This window comes from Octopus sinensis, unplaced genomic scaffold, assembly GCF_006345805.1.
Source record: "Octopus sinensis unplaced genomic scaffold, ASM634580v1 Contig15464, whole genome shotgun sequence".
Taxonomy (NCBI): Eukaryota; Metazoa; Mollusca; class Cephalopoda; order Octopoda; family Octopodidae; genus Octopus; species Octopus sinensis.
The window spans coordinates 94,794-113,937 of NW_021833742.1; the positions used below are offsets into that span (position 1 = coordinate 94,794).

A 19,144-nucleotide genomic window follows, 5' to 3' on the forward strand; every position below is an offset into this window, starting at 1 on the left:
AACAAAAATCATTTGGAATTGCAATCAATTTCGATTGACGCAAGTCGTGTGTTTTACTTCTTTTTTTATGCATTTCCGTCTGTCTGTGTTGTTCCACGTTAAAACTTTTTGAAAAGTTTACGGAACACAACAGAACTTGCAATTAAGTCCCCCATTAGTACTTCTCGTAAATTCGTGCGGATATTTATTTAAAATTTTAGAGAGTTTGAATTCATTAGATTTTTTTGATTTAGGCATCTATTAATATACCTTTTTTTATATATAAAAACCTTTATCTCTCAACAACAAAAAACCGATTATATCTCACGTTATAAAAAAATAATTCAAATATTATTATTCAATATTTATATTTAAAAAATAAATATTAATCTAATTCATTAAAATATACAAAAATTGAATATGACTTTATTTTTATAATATGACTTTACTAGCTCGGCAGCTCGCTTCGCTCACCGCGACCTAGCTCCTGCGGAGGGCCTGTTTCATCAAACAACTATAAGTTTATGTAGATGTATAAAACTACCTGGTTTAATGTAACCCTATTCTATCGCCTGTTGATAAACGATGTTTGTCGTCCGTCCTTCCTTGGCATATATGAATAAATTTCTCTTCTGCCTACCCTCGAGCATCCCACATACAGCTGTCCATGTGAAAAGCACTCACTCTCTAAAAATAACCCAACTACCTTTAATGACTGTCCCTGGGCCTTGTTTATTGTCATTGCAAACTTTTTTTTTTTTTTTTGTGGTTTATTTTTTTTTATATTTAATTTTTTCATTTTTCCTTGTAATTTCTTTTTTTTCTTTTTTATTTTTTTGTTTTTTACTGGCGGAAATGGGGCAGGGGAGATGCGGCAGGCGGAAATGCGGCAGGCAAGAAAGCGACACACAAAAAAGCGACACACAAAAAAGATTTAATTAATTACCTTATTAAGCTGACCGTTTTTTCTTCAGCTTCGTTTTTCCTCCTTCGGTTATCTATTTAAAAAATTATTTTTGAATAATAAAAAAGTTTAGGAAAAGAGGCATACCGAAAATAAATTCTATCTTTACGAAAAACTCAAGTAAATAGTTAATATTTTTACGCAAATTCTTCTGATTGCGCTGTCAATTGGTGGTAAATTGTGTTAATGGTTGTGCTAATGTGGTTTCAACTATCAAAGTGGTTTTTCAAAATCTGTTAATTGCACACTCTATTCAAAGTCGTGCAATCTGTGATTGCACATTCTGTCAAAGTCAAATATGATAATAGCTTTAATTTTGATTCATGGTCGATAATGATATATGCATTTAATTTTAAAGAGAAAAACATAGGATGAATTGAATTTCTTATCGCGAATAATTGGGAGTTCATCATTGTTAATATTCTCGCTGTCGTTTTCATCAAGGATATTCTTAATACGTGAGATTTTTGCCTTGAAGGTTTTAATGGACCTCATCATGAATGTCGAGGACATTCGCGTTGTTCATTTTAATCAAAATGCAGAAAATAATTTTTTGATTTTTTGGGGGAAGGTTTTAAGGACTTCATCATGTAAGTCGAGGACATTGTAGTTGTTCATTTTAACCAAAATGCAGAAAATTTTTTTTTTTTTTTGGAGGGGAAGGTTTTAAGGACTTCATCATGTAAGTTGAGGACATTGTAGTTGTTCATTTTAACCAAAATGCAGAAAATTTTTTTTTAATTTTTTTGGGGGGAAGTTTTAAGGACTTCATCATGTAAGTCGAGGACATTGTAGTTGTTCATTTTAACCAAAATGCAGAAAATTTTTTTTTTAATTTTTTTGGGGGGAAGGTTTTAAGGACTTCATCATGTAAGTCGAGGACATTGTAGTTGTTCATTTTAACCAAAATGCAGAAAATTTTTTTTTAATTTTTTTTGGAAGGAAGGTTTTAAGGACTTCATCATGTAAGTCGAGGACATTGTAGTTGTTCATTTTAACCAAAATGCAGAAAATTTTTTTTTAATTTTTTTGGGGGGAAGGTTTTAAGGACTTCATCATGTAGTCGAGGACATTGTAGTTGTTCATTTTAACCAAAATGCAGAAAATTTTTTTTTATTTTTTTTGGAAGGAAGGTTTTAAGGACTTCATCATGTAAGTCGAGGACATTGTAGTTGTTCATTTTAACCAAAATGCAGAAAATTTTTTTTTTAATTTTTTTGGGGGGGAGGTTTTAAGGACTTTATCATGTAAGTCGAGGACATTGTAGTTGTTCATTTTAACCAAAATGCAGAAAATTTTTTTTTAATTTTTTTGGGGGGAAGGTTTTAAGGACTTCATCATGTAAGTCGAGGACATTGTAGTTGTTCATTTTAACCAAAATGCAGAAAATTTTTTTTTAATTTTTTTGGGGGGAAGGTTTTAAGGACTTCATCATGTAAGTCGAGGACATTGTAGTTGTTCATTTTAACCAAAATGCAGAAAATTTTTTTTTAATTTTTTTGGGGGGGGTTTTAAGGACCTCATCATGTAAGTCGAGGACATCGTATTGCCAATTTGAAGTTGGTGTGCACCACAGACAGACAGACACACACACACACACCATACCATTTTATTATTAAGATTATTGAATACTAGCTCAGCAGTTCGCTTCGCTCACTGCGAGCTAGCTCCTGCGGAGGCCCTGCTCGCTACGCTCGCAGTTTCCTTAATAACTATAAATTTTGTAGATATATAAATGCGACCTGCTTTGATATAACCTTATTCTAAGGCCTGTGGATAAACGATGTTTGCAGTCCGTCCATCCTTGGCAAATATAAATAAATTTCTCTTCTACCTACCCTTGAGCACCCCACATACAGCTGGCCATGTGAAAAGCACTCGTTCTCTAAAAATAAGCCTACTATTTTTAAAGACTGTCCCTGGGCCTTGTTTATTGTCATAGCAAAACTTATCTCAGCGGAAATTGTAGTCTCTTAAATCTATCGCAGGCCCTTTCATGGTCCATAATAACGTCGACCGATTTATATATTCTTTCTCTGCCAGGGATTTTCATTAATAAATCTAAATTTATATTAAGTACCTCATCATTAAGTGGAGCTAATATAGCTCGTTCACGCAGCCACTCGAAATTCACGTAGTGTTCAGATAGTTCGGAATAGACGGCATTCAATAATTCTTCTGCTGTTTCTACGAAAATACATAATTCTTCGGTAGCCTAATTTTCTGGTCGTGCATTTCTGAAGTGATTGCCCCATTTCCAATATCTAGAAGGATTTGTGGGAATATGCTATTAACGCCTTGTAAATGTGCATGTACATTTACATCTAAGCTTACCTTTTTCACGTGTGTCCACAAATATGACGATTTGAGGCAGGCATTCAATTCATCCGCAGCGTCCCTCTTTGAATAATTGGCAGCGTCTGTCTAAAATCACCTGCCAATACAACTAATGCTCCCCCAAACAAATGGTCGCTACAATTCTTGATATCTCTATATGTTCGGTCAACTGCTTGAATGCGCCTTTATGAGCCATCGTACATTCATCCCAAACAATTAACCTAGAATGCATAATTCTATTACCCGTAGTTGAGTCTAACAGCAGTCCTGACCTTGTTCAGCTGTTGTCTAAGTTCCCTCACCATTTAAGCACATCTTCCCTCGTTTCTCTTTTTTTGTTATATGGTTCATATTCTCTTGTTTGTTAACATTCTCAGATCTCTCTTTATAGGACATTCTTATGATTTTGTAAACGCGAATCAGTAATTTATATTAAATTTTCTACGTAAATTTATTTAGTGAAATTTATGTAAAGTGTATTATCCAATCAAAGCCATTATACTTAATTGCCTCTATGTTTAAAGGAATTGAAACTTTAGCATAATCGAACTTGTCTGTTTCGGTAAAGAAAATGATAATCAGCTTCATCTTTGTAGTATTATAAGGAAAAAAATTAAAGCCTGTTAAATCAAGGAGATTTAAATATAGGCAAATTGAAATTTACATGACTAATTTAAATTTTATTTGCCTCTATCTTTTAAGAAATCTAAACAGTAGCATAATCGAATTTGTCAGTTTCGGCAGTTAAAAAGAATCAATTATGTAAATCTCTAATAATTTTTGCTTTTTCCTTTTTAGTGGTTTTCAAAATCTGATAATTGCACAGTCTATTCATGGTCGATAACAATTAGAGTTTATTTTATTTTTTTAACGAAAATTTAACAAAAAAGAATTTATGTCATCGAAAAAAGATAGCTAAGCTAATTAATGGCCTCACGAGGCTTGAAGGTTGTGGAGGACCTCATCATGTGAGTCGAGGACTTTCTTGTCGTTCATTTTAACAAAAACGCAGAAAATATTTTTTTTTAATTTTTTGGCTTGAAGGTTTTGGGAAACACATCATGTGAGTCGAGGACTTTCTTGTTGTTCATTTAACAAAAACGCAGAAAATAATTTTTTTTTAAATTTTTGGCTTGAAGGTTTTGGGGGACCACATCATGTGAGTCGAGGACTTTCTTGTTGTTCATTTTAACAAAAACGCAGAAAATAATTTTTTTTAATTTTTTGGCTTGAAGGTTTTGGGGGACCACATCATGTGAGTCGAGGACTTTCTTGTTGTTCATTTTAACAAAAACGCAGAAAATAATTTTTTTTAATTTTTTGGCTTGAAGGTTTTGGGGGACCACATCATGTGAGTCGAGGACTTTCTTGTTGTTCATTTTAACAAAAACGCAGAAAATAATTTTTTTTAATTTTTTGGCTTGAAGGTTTTGGGGGACCACATCATGTGAGTCGAGGACTTTCTTGTTGTTCATTTAACAAAAACGCAGAAAATAATTTTTTTTAATTTTTTGGCTTGAAGGTTTTGGGGGACCACATCATGTGAGTCGAGGACTTTCTTGTTGGTCATTTTAACAAAAACGCAGAAAATTGACTTGAAGGTTTTGGGGGACCTCATCATCGAGGATATTCTTTCTTATTAAAATTTTTTGACAGGAAGGTTCTTAGAGGATATCAACCTTTTATTGTGCCTCATTATCGAATAACTACAAAAGGGAAGTTTTTGACAATTTGATCTGGTTTGTAACAATTTGATGTGGGTGTGCACAGACAGACAGACACACAGACAGACAGACAGACACACACCATACCATTTTATTATTAAGATGACTTATATGACCTATTAATAAGTGTTTAAATAGTTAAAAAATATAATTAAAATATTTAATTAATATAAACAAACACAAAATGACTTTATTTTGTGATAAGCATTATATGACTTTTGGTTGCCCTAGTTATGTTCTTAAAATAGCTGACTGTTATCTAATTAGATTTTTTATCATCTCAACACATTTTATTATTTTTAGATTATTTTATAGTTTCTATTTCTTTCAGCATGGTTCGTATTTAAGTGTCTTTTAAATTATTCTCTTAAAAACTGATATTTCTTTACTTTTTAAAATAAATCATTAATTTTATTTCTTTACTAAAAACTAAATACGGTACAATGCGACTTGTAATACTTGTTAATTAAGTCAAAATGTTTAGCGGGTAGAATAAAATACAACCATAATTTGGCCTCCCCTTTTTTAGAATAAACACTGTTAAAAAATCTTTAACTCAACAAGTGTTTTGTCTTAGATCACCGATAATAATGATATGAGGTGATTTTTTATTTCCCAAAAAATCTTTAATTGCAAATAAATTTAAGAATAGGTGTTTAATTTGTATTATCATTTACTATATTTTGTTCATTTTCAGTTTGGAATAGAGAAACTGAATGGCATACATCACGAACTAAGGACTGAGAAACATTATATTTTTTCGACAATTTCTACTCAGTTACAATGTATATAAAAATACCTCGAAATCAACATTGGGGTATTCCTTTTTAAAATCATTCAACAAATCTGCAAGCATTATTACAGAAAGACGTCCATCTGGAACTTTGGCAGGGTTTTCATGATTGACATCGACATTGACAATTTTCTATGAATTTTAAAGTTTTCTTTAAAGTACATTTTTATTTAACGTTTCAGCTGATATTGCGAAAGTTTTAATCTTTTGAATAAGATCCAGAGTTTCTGAATCATTCTCTTTGTACCACAAATTATTTACTTTTAAAATTAAATATATTTTTGAACTGACTTTTTTCACGTTGAGCTATCAACTCGAGTGTTTTTTTATTCCGCTGCGGGCGATGAAAAGCAGGAGATTTATCAATATATTGAATTGCTCTGTTCGTTACATTAAAATATGATTTTAATTTTCGAGAAATCCATTTCATCATGAGGAACTTGAAAACAAGAACTGTACACAAACAGATGTTTTTAAAAAAATGTTGTTAATTTTGATTCTATAATTTAGTTTTTAAAAAATATTAAATTAATTTATTTAGAGAAATTTTAAAAATTTCATTACAGTTATCGCAAGAAAAATGATAATTAATCAATTTAACTAAAAAATAAAGCCACTAGCTAAAGGATTGCTAGATAAGTGCTCCCAAAAATTACAAAAGAAATACTTTTGAGTACCCAGCTTGTTTCGGGACAGTCATTACAATTTTTATTTATGATTTATATTAAAACAGCTTTTAAAAATAGAAATGATGATGTCGATATTGACTAAGTCCAGGGGTCCGCTAAAGATGGCTCGCGAGCTTTGGTGGTTCTTTAAGTTTTAAATAGGCTCTTTTAATTTTGTTTTTTTTATTCATCTTTCAAAAGAAAATTTATTCGCCTTTCAGAAGAACTTAAAACTTTGGAAAAGAAAATTATTCGGTCAAATAAAAAATGATATTGATGTTAAGAAACCAAAAGATGCGATTTTCAAAGCGTGAAGTTTTCTTCCGAATTTTTTATATAAATTAGGATAGTTTTGCTTATAAGATATTTTTCAAATTTTTTAAATAAACATCAACAAAATTGTTAGTTTAAAACCAAAAAGATGTTTATTTTAAATTTAATTCGGAAAATAATTTTACCATTGAATTAATCGACCCATCGTTAACTTTCTGAAGATATAAAATTCCCTTAATATCTTTGGAGCAAACTGAAAAATGTCATCTTCCAGCGCATTAATTGTAAAAACTAGTTGCTTAGTTTATTGGCATTTTACAATTCCGTCATACACTAGGTGCAAAAAAAACCGTTTTTTCAAAATATCAAAAATTTACTATGCAACTATATTGTTTTTATTAAAGAATTGAATAATTTATTATTTTTTAACACTAGTTTTATTTTTATATTTGAACTTGTAATCATTTTTACTTAACAAATTATAACTAACAAAAAATCAAACGCAATAAAAAACCGTTTTATTTTTGATTATTTAAAGTTAGTATTCAATATGGTCCCCTTTTGCCTTAAAAAGCTTTTGTGCTCTATTCGGCATGCTTTCGATTAATTTTTTTATAAAACTAATCGGTATTTCGTTCCAAATATTTTCGATTTTTTCTTTCAATTCCGAAACATTCTTTGGATGAAAGGTGTTTAATTCCCTCTTCATATGAGCCCATATATGTTCGATCGGATTTAAATCCGGTGATTGAGGTGCCCATGGTAAAAGGTTTACTTTCTTTTCTTGAAAAAATCGCATAGTCATCTTGGAAGTATGACATGTTGCCATGTCTTGTTGGAAAATAAAGTCACTAAGCTCCATTTTTTTGCAGATTCCCATAAATGGTTACATAGTGTGTTGATATAAAGTGCGGAATTCATATTCCCGTGTATAAAAGCAAGCGAGCCCATTCCGTAATAGGAAAAACAGCCCCGGACCATAACTTTCCCCCCACCAAATTTTACAGTAGGCGAAAGGTTGCTTTTTTGAAGGCCTGTATTGTTTTTCCGATAACAATATTGCCGTTTTTTAATATTAAAAACTTCGAAACTGCATTCGTCACTAAAAATTGTCCTCATCCATTCAGTGTTTGGCACAGTAATGAAATGCTTTGCCATGTTATAGTGTTTTTCACTATTTATTTTGTTCAATAATGGTTTTTTCTACATACACGAGCATATATTTGCTCCCTTCTTAAATAATTTGCGATGGATCTTTTACCGACTGTTTTTCCGGTTATTTTACGGAGATCATTCCTTAGGCAATCAGCTTTTTTTAGGGGGTCCTCTTTAACCAGTTTGAGTAAAATAAGGATATCGTCCTTATTAAGAATTTTTGGTCTCCCCGAACCTTTCATTCTTTCAGTCGTACCATATTTAATGAATTTTCGGATGAAGTCAGCGATAGTTGATCGCGGGATATTAAGCTCGTCAGATATTTTTTTAGTGGTCCAATTTAACGCATTCAAGCTTAGAATCTTTCCTTTTGTTATTACATCAAGCATTCGTAATTTTATCGAGGGTTAAAATTCTAAAAAAAGTAAAAAATCTCACACTCACCAGAATAAACGGTTTTTTATTGCGCTCGTGTAATTAAAATTTTTAATTTAGACATATAACACAATACAAAAAAATATAACAAAATTGATTTAGGGTTAATTTAATGATCCCTTTCGATATCGACAAAGAAAAATCACGGTTATCTTTGCAAAATATGCCGTATTTAAAAACGGTTTTTTTTTGCACCTAGTGTATAATGATTTCTACTGATATAACTTTCTTTAAAGTTTCTTTGATTTGTTCTACATTTATTTGATTACACTTTTTTGAACATCATACCATTTAATACTAGGATAAGTAAAATATAACAGCAAATAATCAAAATCTTGTAAAACCACAACTCCAGAACCCATAAAAACTATATCTAAGTCTAAAAAATACAAACTTACAAAAAGCGAGCAGCTGGCTTAATTAACTTTTTCCAAAAATTATGAGCTAATTTGTTTTTTCAATTATCATTGATTTCTATTGTTATAAACTAAAATTACCACACATGATGTTTCTAATCCAAGTTTGTATTGGGCTCTAAGTTTGTCTTGGGCTCTATTCAAAAAGCGAGCAGCTGGCTTAATTAACTTTTTCCAAAAATTATGAGCTAATTGTTTTTTCAATTATCATTGATTTCTATTGTTATAAACTAAAATTACCACACATGATGTTTCTAATCCAAGTTTGTATTGGGCTCTAAGTTTGTCTTGGGCTCTATTCAAGCTTTGATTGTAGATCAAATTTCCTTTTTTTGAATTTTAAATCTGAATATGAGTACCATTTTTCTTAGTTTACAGAATCTTTCTCCGCCTATGTTGAGGCAGTTTTAAAAAATCCACATTATTTAATGGTAATTAATGTATTTTTATCCTTTATTTACTGTTTGAGTCAAATGAAATTAATAAATTCAAATTCAGCATAAGAATCTGATCAAATATGTCAATTTAGAATAGTATGCTAGAATAGTATGTTATTTATTCATTTGTTTCAATTTGCCTTATTTTTTTTTAATTTTTGAAATTCCTGGGAATTAATTTAGATTTCCTGGGACCACTGTTGAGAACCGTTGACTTACCTTCATAGAAATTAAAAAAATAATAGGGATATTTGATTAAAAATGGCAAGATTAAAATAATTAAAAATTATGAAAGAAGTTTAAATTGATATATCAATCAAAATCAACGATTAAGAAAATATCCCAAAAATCTAGGTATTAGTTACTAAAAAAATAACTGTAATAATACAAATGAGAACTCCCGCGGCAATACAATATATTTTATATTGTTTCAGAAAGACAGCCAATGCTAATTCAAATGGCTAAAAAATAATTAAAAAACTTGATGAACGTTGTTTAATTAAAATCAATAATTTACTTGCTCACATTTAAATTTAAAATATAATATATATATACATTTAAATTTAAATTTAAAATTCCTCCCAAAATTGTTTCTACTGGTTTTTTCTGGAATAAAAAAATTGTGGCAATTAAGACCAATGAATATATGCAAAAAAGGCATGCCTTAAACTATTCAAAATTATTATTTCCAATTCATCATTACAGAAATGTAGCACAATTGTTTTTTTATTCCAATGCAATACAAAATTCCAGATATAATTCCTATAATTCCTACTACTCCAGCAAAAAGAAGCATGAGTGCGATGGTTTGTAAAAAACTATTTATAACATTTTCAATTACATACTTTAATAATACTGGTCCTAAATAGAAGCCCAGACCGGAAATACCCTATTTTAATAAAAATAGTTAAACTTTACCCCTAAAATGATTATATTTGTTGCAATTACTAAAATTTGAAAACAGGCCATTTCTACAAAAGTAAAACCGATTTTTTTTATTTTTGGATATTTAAATGAGTGGTTGTAAAAATGCTTTTAGTTCCAAACAATTGGTTTTCTTAATAACCTCAATTGTATTATATTTCTGACGTGGGCGATTAATGTTTAACAAACTATCTAAACTTATCTAATAGTATAATATTTATTTCTAGAGATTTTGTCATATTTGATCATTGTATTACCGGGATTATTGGTTTTCTACAAAGCGGTTCTCAACCGTGGTCTCCAGAATATGTTTAGTGGTCCCGTGAATTTTGAAAAAAAATATATCAAAGTTAAAACTAATTGTGTAATTAAGTATAAACCCAAAACATTGAAATTAACTTGATTTGATTATACGTCACAAATATTCTGTACACCCAGGAAATTGTTGCTGACATGAATATTTTAAAATCAAAAGAACAAATTTGATTCACAGCCAAACTTGGGGATGTTATAATCCCAAGTATCTAAAACAAATCATTTTCAATGATTATTTGCAAAAAATACTTTCCTTTTGAAGACCTAATTCCAAACTGAATCGTTCAACATTTTTTCATTTCATTTAAAGAATATTAGAAACTTAATTTTCAACAGAGCTTGATTGAAATTCAATGTAAACAGTCTGCTCAGATTATTCTCAAATGCACTTCATTATTAGATTTTTAATATTCTCATTAATAATTATTTTATTTTTAAATGTCAGATGGCAAAAGAATTTACCATTTTGAGTAAAATTACATTTAAGTCGATACTTGCTTTTAACATTACTTATCACTATGAAATGGCGATGTTTTTTCTGACTTTTCTAAAAACAAAATATAAAAATAGACTATGGTTACAAAATGATATGCGAGTAGCTTTGTCAAAGATAAAGCCCGACATTAAGTGAAATTATTCTGAACAAACATGATAAAAAATCTCACTGAATTACTGTTAAATTGTCTGTTATTTTCATAATGTTAATGTTATTTTTATATAATAGATAGTTAAACATATTTAAACCTTCCTCTGACAAAACTTGTGCACCAATAGCAAAAAAATGTTTATTTTATTTAAGGTAGTGCCCACAAAATTTTATAGTGCAAAAGTGATCTCCAGTCTGAAAAAAGTTGAGAACCGCTGGTTTAATAATAATTCACTCAGAAAAAAAAGTTTAAATGACTACACTAAATGTGGTAAAACATCGCTGTCACGCTTAAAAATCAATAATTTGTTTTCTGGGAAAGTTTCAATTATTCTATTTTGAGACTTGGTTTGTTCAAACTGTGAAAATTGTTTTTTGTATTTATATAAAAATGTTTATTTGAAGTATAATTTGATAAATAATCAATTACTGAATTGCACCACAACATATGATTAATAGTTTTGCTATTGAACTTGAAATTTAAATTTGTTTCAAAAATAGCTCCTTATTGGCATTATCATCCAAAATTAAAAATATTGTTGTTACGTGTTGTTTTTTTCAAATAATATATAACTATTAAAAAATTTTTGTTACTATTAAATTACTATTAAAAAAACTATGTCAAAATGAGATAATGAAAACTATTTGAATTAATTAATATGATGCAGAATCAAAGAAACTTCTACACTATTTTTATATGCCAGTTTTAATAATATTTTTTAATGTTATTGTACCTAAATAACCACACAGCCGACCAATAATCTATTTGTAGGTTACACCGTCATTCTTAAAAAATTATATTTATTGTGGTAAGTGTGGTTTTAAAACAATCAAACTTAGCAAAATTTTTGAAAAAAATAATTAACTGAATTGTTATTATCAAATCATTTATATGAGTAATTAGTTCCATCCTCTGCTCTGCAATAAGTATGGCTGGAAGCGGTCCAGAAAGCTGCGAACCCATCGAGTTTGATCGTTGTGTGAGAACTCCAAGGTGTTCATTAAGATGGATACACCCATACGCACCTTGATTGTTGTCCAGCACAACAAACCCTATATTTTAGTCCACGATAAGGTCACCGGGGAGATCGACCGTTTGCAGACAGTGGAAGTGGAGAAAAGGAGGAGGTATGACCTCCTTGCAAACGAGCTAGGACCGAGCCAGAGAAGAGGGGGAAGAAAGGGAAGAGATGCGTGGAGTGCTATCCTCTGCTCACTTCGGAGGCTCTGAACTTAGTTAGAAAAATTACTTAGTTAATTAGTTTCTTTTTAATAAATAATTTGGAGTTTTTTTTCATGTCTAAATGTTCAAATAAATTAAAAATTGTTTAAAAATTGTGGATAAAAAATATTAATAAAAAATAGTTTCCGGCCAAATTTAATTGTAATAATTACTGGTACTTTTGTCGAAGTGGTCGCAGTTTTTTTAGAAGATAATTAAAATTAATTAATTTTTTTATAAATTCTGAAAAAATAACGGTACTTTTGTCGAAGTGGTCGCAGTTTTTTTAGAAGATAATTAAAAATAATTAATTTTTTTTAGTTGAAAAATAGATTATTTAATTATAACCCTCTATCAATAATTTAAATGGTTATTAAAATTATTTAAAAATTTATTTAACCAATTTAGTCATTTTAGTACGCGGCATCCAAATTCCAGACTGTAGAAGGAATTTATTTGAAAGGATATCCATTTTGCAGAAAATGCACTGCATCCTCCTTACTTATTGGGAGCTGTCGGAATATAAATTAGTAAAAAATTTAATAATATTTAAATTATTGATAGAGCGACTTAAATAAACTATAATATATTCCACCTCAAAAATTATTAGATTTTTTAAAAGGCCTAAAAAAACTGCGACCACTTCGACAAAAGTACCTAATTACTCATAGACTTTATTAATAAAAAAACTAATTAACTAAATAATTTTATAAGTCCAGAACCTTCGAAGTGAGCAGAGGATGGGATACACTTCCTGCATACACTTCCTTCCTCAGTATAGAAAGCAATTTCTCTCTTCCAAAATGTGTCCTCATATGTTCAGTCTAAACTAATTATATAAAAATCACCTCGATAATTTTTAGTTTAAATTCCTTTGCTTTTTGGGGGAAAAAGCGTAGCCTCTGGTTTTTGTATTTTTTTAAAAACTATTCATTCGTTTTCAAAAATTAACTATTCTGATAATTTTCTGTATCTTTTTTTAGATTTTTCAAATCGGTCAATACAAAATAGATTTAATTGAAATTTTTTGATCTCAGCAAGTTCATCTTTATTAAGTTAAAGGAAAACCATTTTTGGAAAATTAAATAACCAAAACAAATTTTCAGGCTGGAGATCTGTCAAGCGCACAAATGCCGCTGTAAGAGAACTGTTGACGAGTACGGTTTTGCGCCTCTCGTTTTCCGTCAGAGTGCTGGTCGTGCCCCTCGTTACAGTGAACTCAACGCAATCATTCAGCGAGCTCTCGCTTCCGCGGGTGTCCCGTCAATCCTCGAACGGTTGGACTGGATCGAAAAAACGGCAAACGCCCAGGCGGTACGACCACCTTCCCTTACGAGCAAGGGAAATTTCTTATTTTGGACTCGACCTTAATTGCATATTTTGGCTGCCATTTTATTTATGAGACTCCGATAAAAGAGCCAATTAAAATAAATTCTTATTGATAGATTTTGTGAATCAAACTTTAATTAAATGATTATTTAAACTCTGGAGACTTTGTAAATTTCAAATTTATGTTTTAATTTATGCAATTTTAATTTCTTAATTAAGAAAAAAATTTCAGAATCAGCGTATAAATAACCTATTATCGGAAAAACACATTTTCCTATAGAAACCATACAATGATGATTGTTTTTTTATTTCTCAGATCAATAATTTGTATTTTTATTATTTAGTATAAAAAGGTTCTTCATTGAATTTTAATGTAATTTTGGAGGAATCAAATGATCTAATTTGCCAAAAATACATTGCCACTTCTTTAGAAAATAAACAACGCTTTTTATTAAAGTATAAAAGAGAAGAGACTGGCTGGTTCGTATATGAAACAAACCATAAATTTATTTTTATTGGAAATAATACAAATAAAATTGGGGCTTTGGGAACCGGAAACTATATTATTAGAACAACAAAAGACCATATAGAAACTGCATCTGTATATGGTTTCGTGGAAAATGGAATCATTTGGGGAAAACTTAAGCCAATGGTTAAATTGGAATGCCTCAACTATGTCGAAAAATCTTTTCCTAAAAAAGGTGAAAAATAATAATTTTATTTTCTAGAAAATATTGGTGTATTGATATCCGTGTTGTTCGTTGTGGTACTCTTCTATGACTGAACACCCAAACCAAAGTGCCGGAACTAGCACGGAAACTGTGAAAGAAAGAAATATTGTTGATCGATCATTCCAAGATGTACAAAAAAAATTCTTCATTCCAAAGCAGAGAATTCCAACAAATTTTTTAACAACCTTTCATGTAATTACTTGTGGTTTGATCATATAATTTAAATTCTTAAAAAATCTTTAACAAGCTCATATTATCCTAATTTAAACCTTTGCTGTTCAAATTTGTCTAATGGTGTCATAGTTATAACTACTATGATTTAAAGATTCTTCTAAAATGATAATTTTATTTAGGATTTCTAAAAACTATAAAATTTTTAAACCACACCTGAGAATTTCGAAACATAAGAGAAAAGTTCCCACACTTGCCACACACACGATACGACTTTCTTAACCATTGTTTTCCAACTTCCGTGATTTTGGGGCTGACTGCTGAGTTCTTTCAGGCCATCGCAGTTGTTTAGGTCATCTTTAAATATGTAAAAATATTTTAGTTTTATCCAAACCTACTTTAAATGTATGTTTTTTATTTTTAAATCTAATTAATTTGTTAATTTTACCTAATAGCATGTTTCTATAGTAAAACCATAGAAATGAATCGAGAAACTATTGAGGGGTTAATCTTTTAAAACAAACTTTACAGTGAAATCATCAATACATTTGCCAAAAGGAGAATTAATGCTATAGAAAATCACTTGGGTAGATTATGCACTTCAATAAGCTATTATGCTCAAAAATTGACTAAGATGAGGAATAGAGGTTAAAATTTTTTTTTCTGTTGAATTCATTAGGGGATGAAATCACAAATGAACTGATGAACTACGCGAAAGGAGAAGCGTCAAATCCAACAGAAAAAATCGCCTATGAAAAATTTTATGAGAATTTTGCCTCGATTCAAGACTATAAGACTACACATGTTATTTAATCAATTAATTAATTAGGCTGAAAGATTGGTTTCAAAAGTTATTGAACCTTTGCAAAAATATAAAAATATTTTATCAGTCTCAAAAGTTAGTAAATTAATTTTTAAAATTTTGTAGTCTCAAATTGCTAAAGATCTTCGCAATAAAAATAAAGAACGGAAATTAGTTGACAAAGTAACTGATAACACATTACAATATAATAATGCCGATAAAGTAATTTTTTTAAACAATTCAAGTACGAAAATAAACTTTATCAAGCAAAAATAAAATCTTCAGCATCGACTTTAAATATTCACCGAACATTATTGGACTTGGAAGAAAAAAAAATTCATGATCTCAAAGTAATTTTAAATTATTTATAGAATAGGAAATACTTAGTAACTTCATTATGACAGAACTGTCTTATAGTACAAGTGTTATCGAATATCTTACAAATTGCTATAACAACTTGAAGATTATAGATCCCAAATTGGATTTTAATGTAAGTTAAAAATGTAATTTTAAGCATTTTGAAAATGAATTAAGAGGAAATAACGAAGTAACAAAATCTGATTCAACGAAAAGAGAAAACCCGAATGACACTCTACGAACAACACCATCATCAATACCTATTAATCAAAAATACGGTTCCAATGTCGATAGGGAAGATGACTATGATGATACAGATGAAGAAACTGAAGAAGAATCAGAATATGACGAGACAGAAGATTTGACCTTAAAATACAAGAGATAAAATTTTAGTCTTCAGATTTAATAAAATATGGACTTCCTCTTTATTCTATCAAATATTACAATATTTAGAAAATTAGGTTCAGAAGATTCATTCTTATATAAAAAATTTCTTTTTTTCAATTATCTCCACTTTGACGAGTGTTCCACACTGCGTCATTTTTGTTGAGAACCAATATTTTAGTTATTACGTCTTGGAAACATTTTGAAGAATTTTCTTATCCTTGAAGGTGATTACATAAGTCACCTTCCAAACATATTCCTCGGAAAAGTAAAGTCTTTGCAAGCTGATTTCATGTGTACATTCAAATTCATAAGTATCTTTCTGATTAATTTATCAATTGCTTCAAATTCACAGGGTTCAGAAACAACGAGGCCAATATAGTAATTGCACCGTGATAGAGCATGTTCATTGATTGCTCTAAATAAATTGATTGAGCTTAATTTAGTTTTCGTCGATCCATGGACAAAATAGTTAATTATCGTGCACTTTGTTAACGGACTGTTTAAAAATTCGATTTCTTGTGATTCTTGACAATGTCGCTTAGTTCCAAGCTGGCACTGTTATCAAATTGTATGTGTCGGTATATATTGCAATTTTTTCATTCACAAAATTTGTTATCAGTTTGTATAAACATGGCATACATACAGCGATACAAATAAAAACGAAACACTCATTTTCTCGATTTTTTTCTATTGAATGATTGATTTATTTTAACAAAAATAGAATTTTTAAAAGACAAACATAACTTTAGCCTTTAAAAAAAAAAAAAAACAACTTATATTTCGGACCGTAATTAAATCCAGTTTTGTCCAAACAAAATAAAAAAGAGAACAAAACAAAATAAAAAGAGAACAAAAGAGTTTTTTTAACCATTTTTTATTTTATTACACGTGTTGATTCTTGTTACATGGTTTTACAACTTACATTACAAGAAAAAGCAGAAATTATTACGTATTATAAAGTCGGAAAGTAATATCGGGAAATAAGAAATTTGACCGGAAGATCTCTGAGTGCCATCTCGAGAGTCATTCGAAACTTCACCATGAATGATTCCTTCCAGAGAAAAAAAGGCTCAGGACGAAGATTTAAACTTAACTCTGATGATCTCGGAATAATTCAACGTGAACAAAAAACTGACGTTGATTTCAATTCCGTAAAATGTTCGGAAATTTTACGTTTTGAAACGGGAACTGCTGTCACATCACAGACAGTGAGGAACTATTTGAAAAGACTGAACATATCGACGTTTCAGCCTACGAAAAGGTCATATCTATCGAAAAAACACAAAAAGACTATACTTTCTCAGTGCATTAAGTGAAACATGTTGCCGAATGTGTTCTGGAATCGAGTTATCTTTAGTGATGAATCGAAATTCAATCTATTTAATCCCGATGGAAGAAAATTTGTCTGGAGAAAAAGGGGACAAAGGCTTTTAAGCAAAAATGTTACTACAACAGTCAAGTTTGGAAAAGGGAACGTAATGGTTTGGGGCGCATTTACATCGGAATGTTTTTCGGAACTTGTTTGGATAAAGGGAATTATGAATGGGAACTTATATGTAAGTATCTTGGCGGACTATTTGTTGCCTTTTTTGGAGAAAACCGGAATCCGGTCTCCAATTTATCAGCAAGATAATGATCCAAAGCACACATGCAAGGTGGCTAAAGATTTTTTTAATGAACACCAAATTGAGTTATTACAATGGCCTCCTTAAAGTCCCGATTTGAATCCAATCGAGCACGTGTGGTCCTTCATGAAACATAAAATAAAAGGGACTGAATTTAAAAAAGAGTGACCTATTTGAGGGATTAAAAAATATTGGAATGATCTTTCAATAGAATATGCGACATCCCTTGTTGGAAAAATGCGGAACAGAATTTTAGACGCAATTAATGCTCAGGGGGGTCATACTAAATTTTGAACTACCATTGTTCTCTTTTTTATTTTGTTTGAAAAAATTTGGTTTAAATACATATTAAAATCTTTGACGTTTGGATTTTTGTAAAAGGCAAAAGTTAAGATTATAGCTTGAAATTCGATTTTTTATTAAAATAAATCAATCATTCAATAGAAAAAAATCGAGAAAATGAGTGTTCCGTTTTTTATTTGTATCGCTGTATAATCGATCAATAGTTTGCTTGGAGTCAATCGAGTTTACTTTCTTTGAGATCAGATATGTGATTGATTGCGGGTGACTATTCCGTTAATAATATCTCTGATTTTTTGAAATAGGAATTTTTGAAGAGAAACCAATTTTTTGATGAAAAAGTTGTATGCAAAATCACATCCTGGAGCCTTCCAATTATAAAGGAATTCAATTAGTTTTGGTATGAATTCGTTATTTATATTGGATTCATGGTGCTCAGCTCCAGTAACTCTTTTATTCACTCCAAAACTTAAATCATTTTTATCCTTTTTTTTCCAAAAGTCCATCCAAAATTTGAGACGGTCAGATGTGTCGAAACAATCAATCTGATCATTATCAGAATTAAAATGTAGCTTTCTGTAGAACGACCTTCAATTCAACTTAAAATTCCGATTATCAATTCCATATTGTCGTCTTGAGTCTAGAAAAGACAACTTTTTGTTTAAGATTTGAATCTGATTTGTGACCGTTGTCGTGATTCTTTTAAATTCCCCCTTTTTGGATTTTTTTGTAGTTTTAAGAACGTAAAATGTCAGTGACCTTCTTTTCTTTGTCTTTAATTGTAGAATATATTCTTTTCAGTCAAAGACTCAATTTTATTTTGGATTTTTTGTTTCCAATTCGAATTAATTGGATTTCTCATTGTAATTTGTTGATACACAAATTGAACGGAATATATCAGAGTTGAAATATCCTCAGTAATTTCATTTTTATTCACAAAGACGGAAGCAAGTTTCTTTAATTTATAAATTGATTTCTTTTTCAAATTTGGAATAAAAATAAGTAGACATGAGTGGCAAACCTCCTCTGGGGACTCGTTTAAGGCGTCTTTTACACAAATAAATAAAGATGACATCCATTCTCCAGAGTTGTATGAGTCGCGGGATGGGAATCAAAGTTGAAGGTGGGGTCCATTATTGTAATTGCGTGAGGCA

General features: G+C 30.1%; 1 protein-coding gene across 1 annotated transcript; it reads right to left on the reverse strand.

Annotated features, from left to right (window-relative positions):
- Positions 1–5,730: 5,730 nt before the first annotated feature.
- Positions 5,731–6,230, reverse strand: LOC118761587. Its single transcript, XM_036499638.1, has 3 exons — positions 6,089–6,230; positions 5,960–6,057; positions 5,731–5,929 (listed from the first exon to the last, which is right to left on the reverse strand). Exons 1-3 carry the CDS (start codon positions 6,228–6,230, stop codon positions 5,783–5,785), a joined length of 387 nt encoding a protein of 128 aa, XP_036355531.1. The 3' UTR covers positions 5,731–5,782.
- Between the last annotated feature and the right edge of the window lie 12,914 nt (positions 6,231–19,144).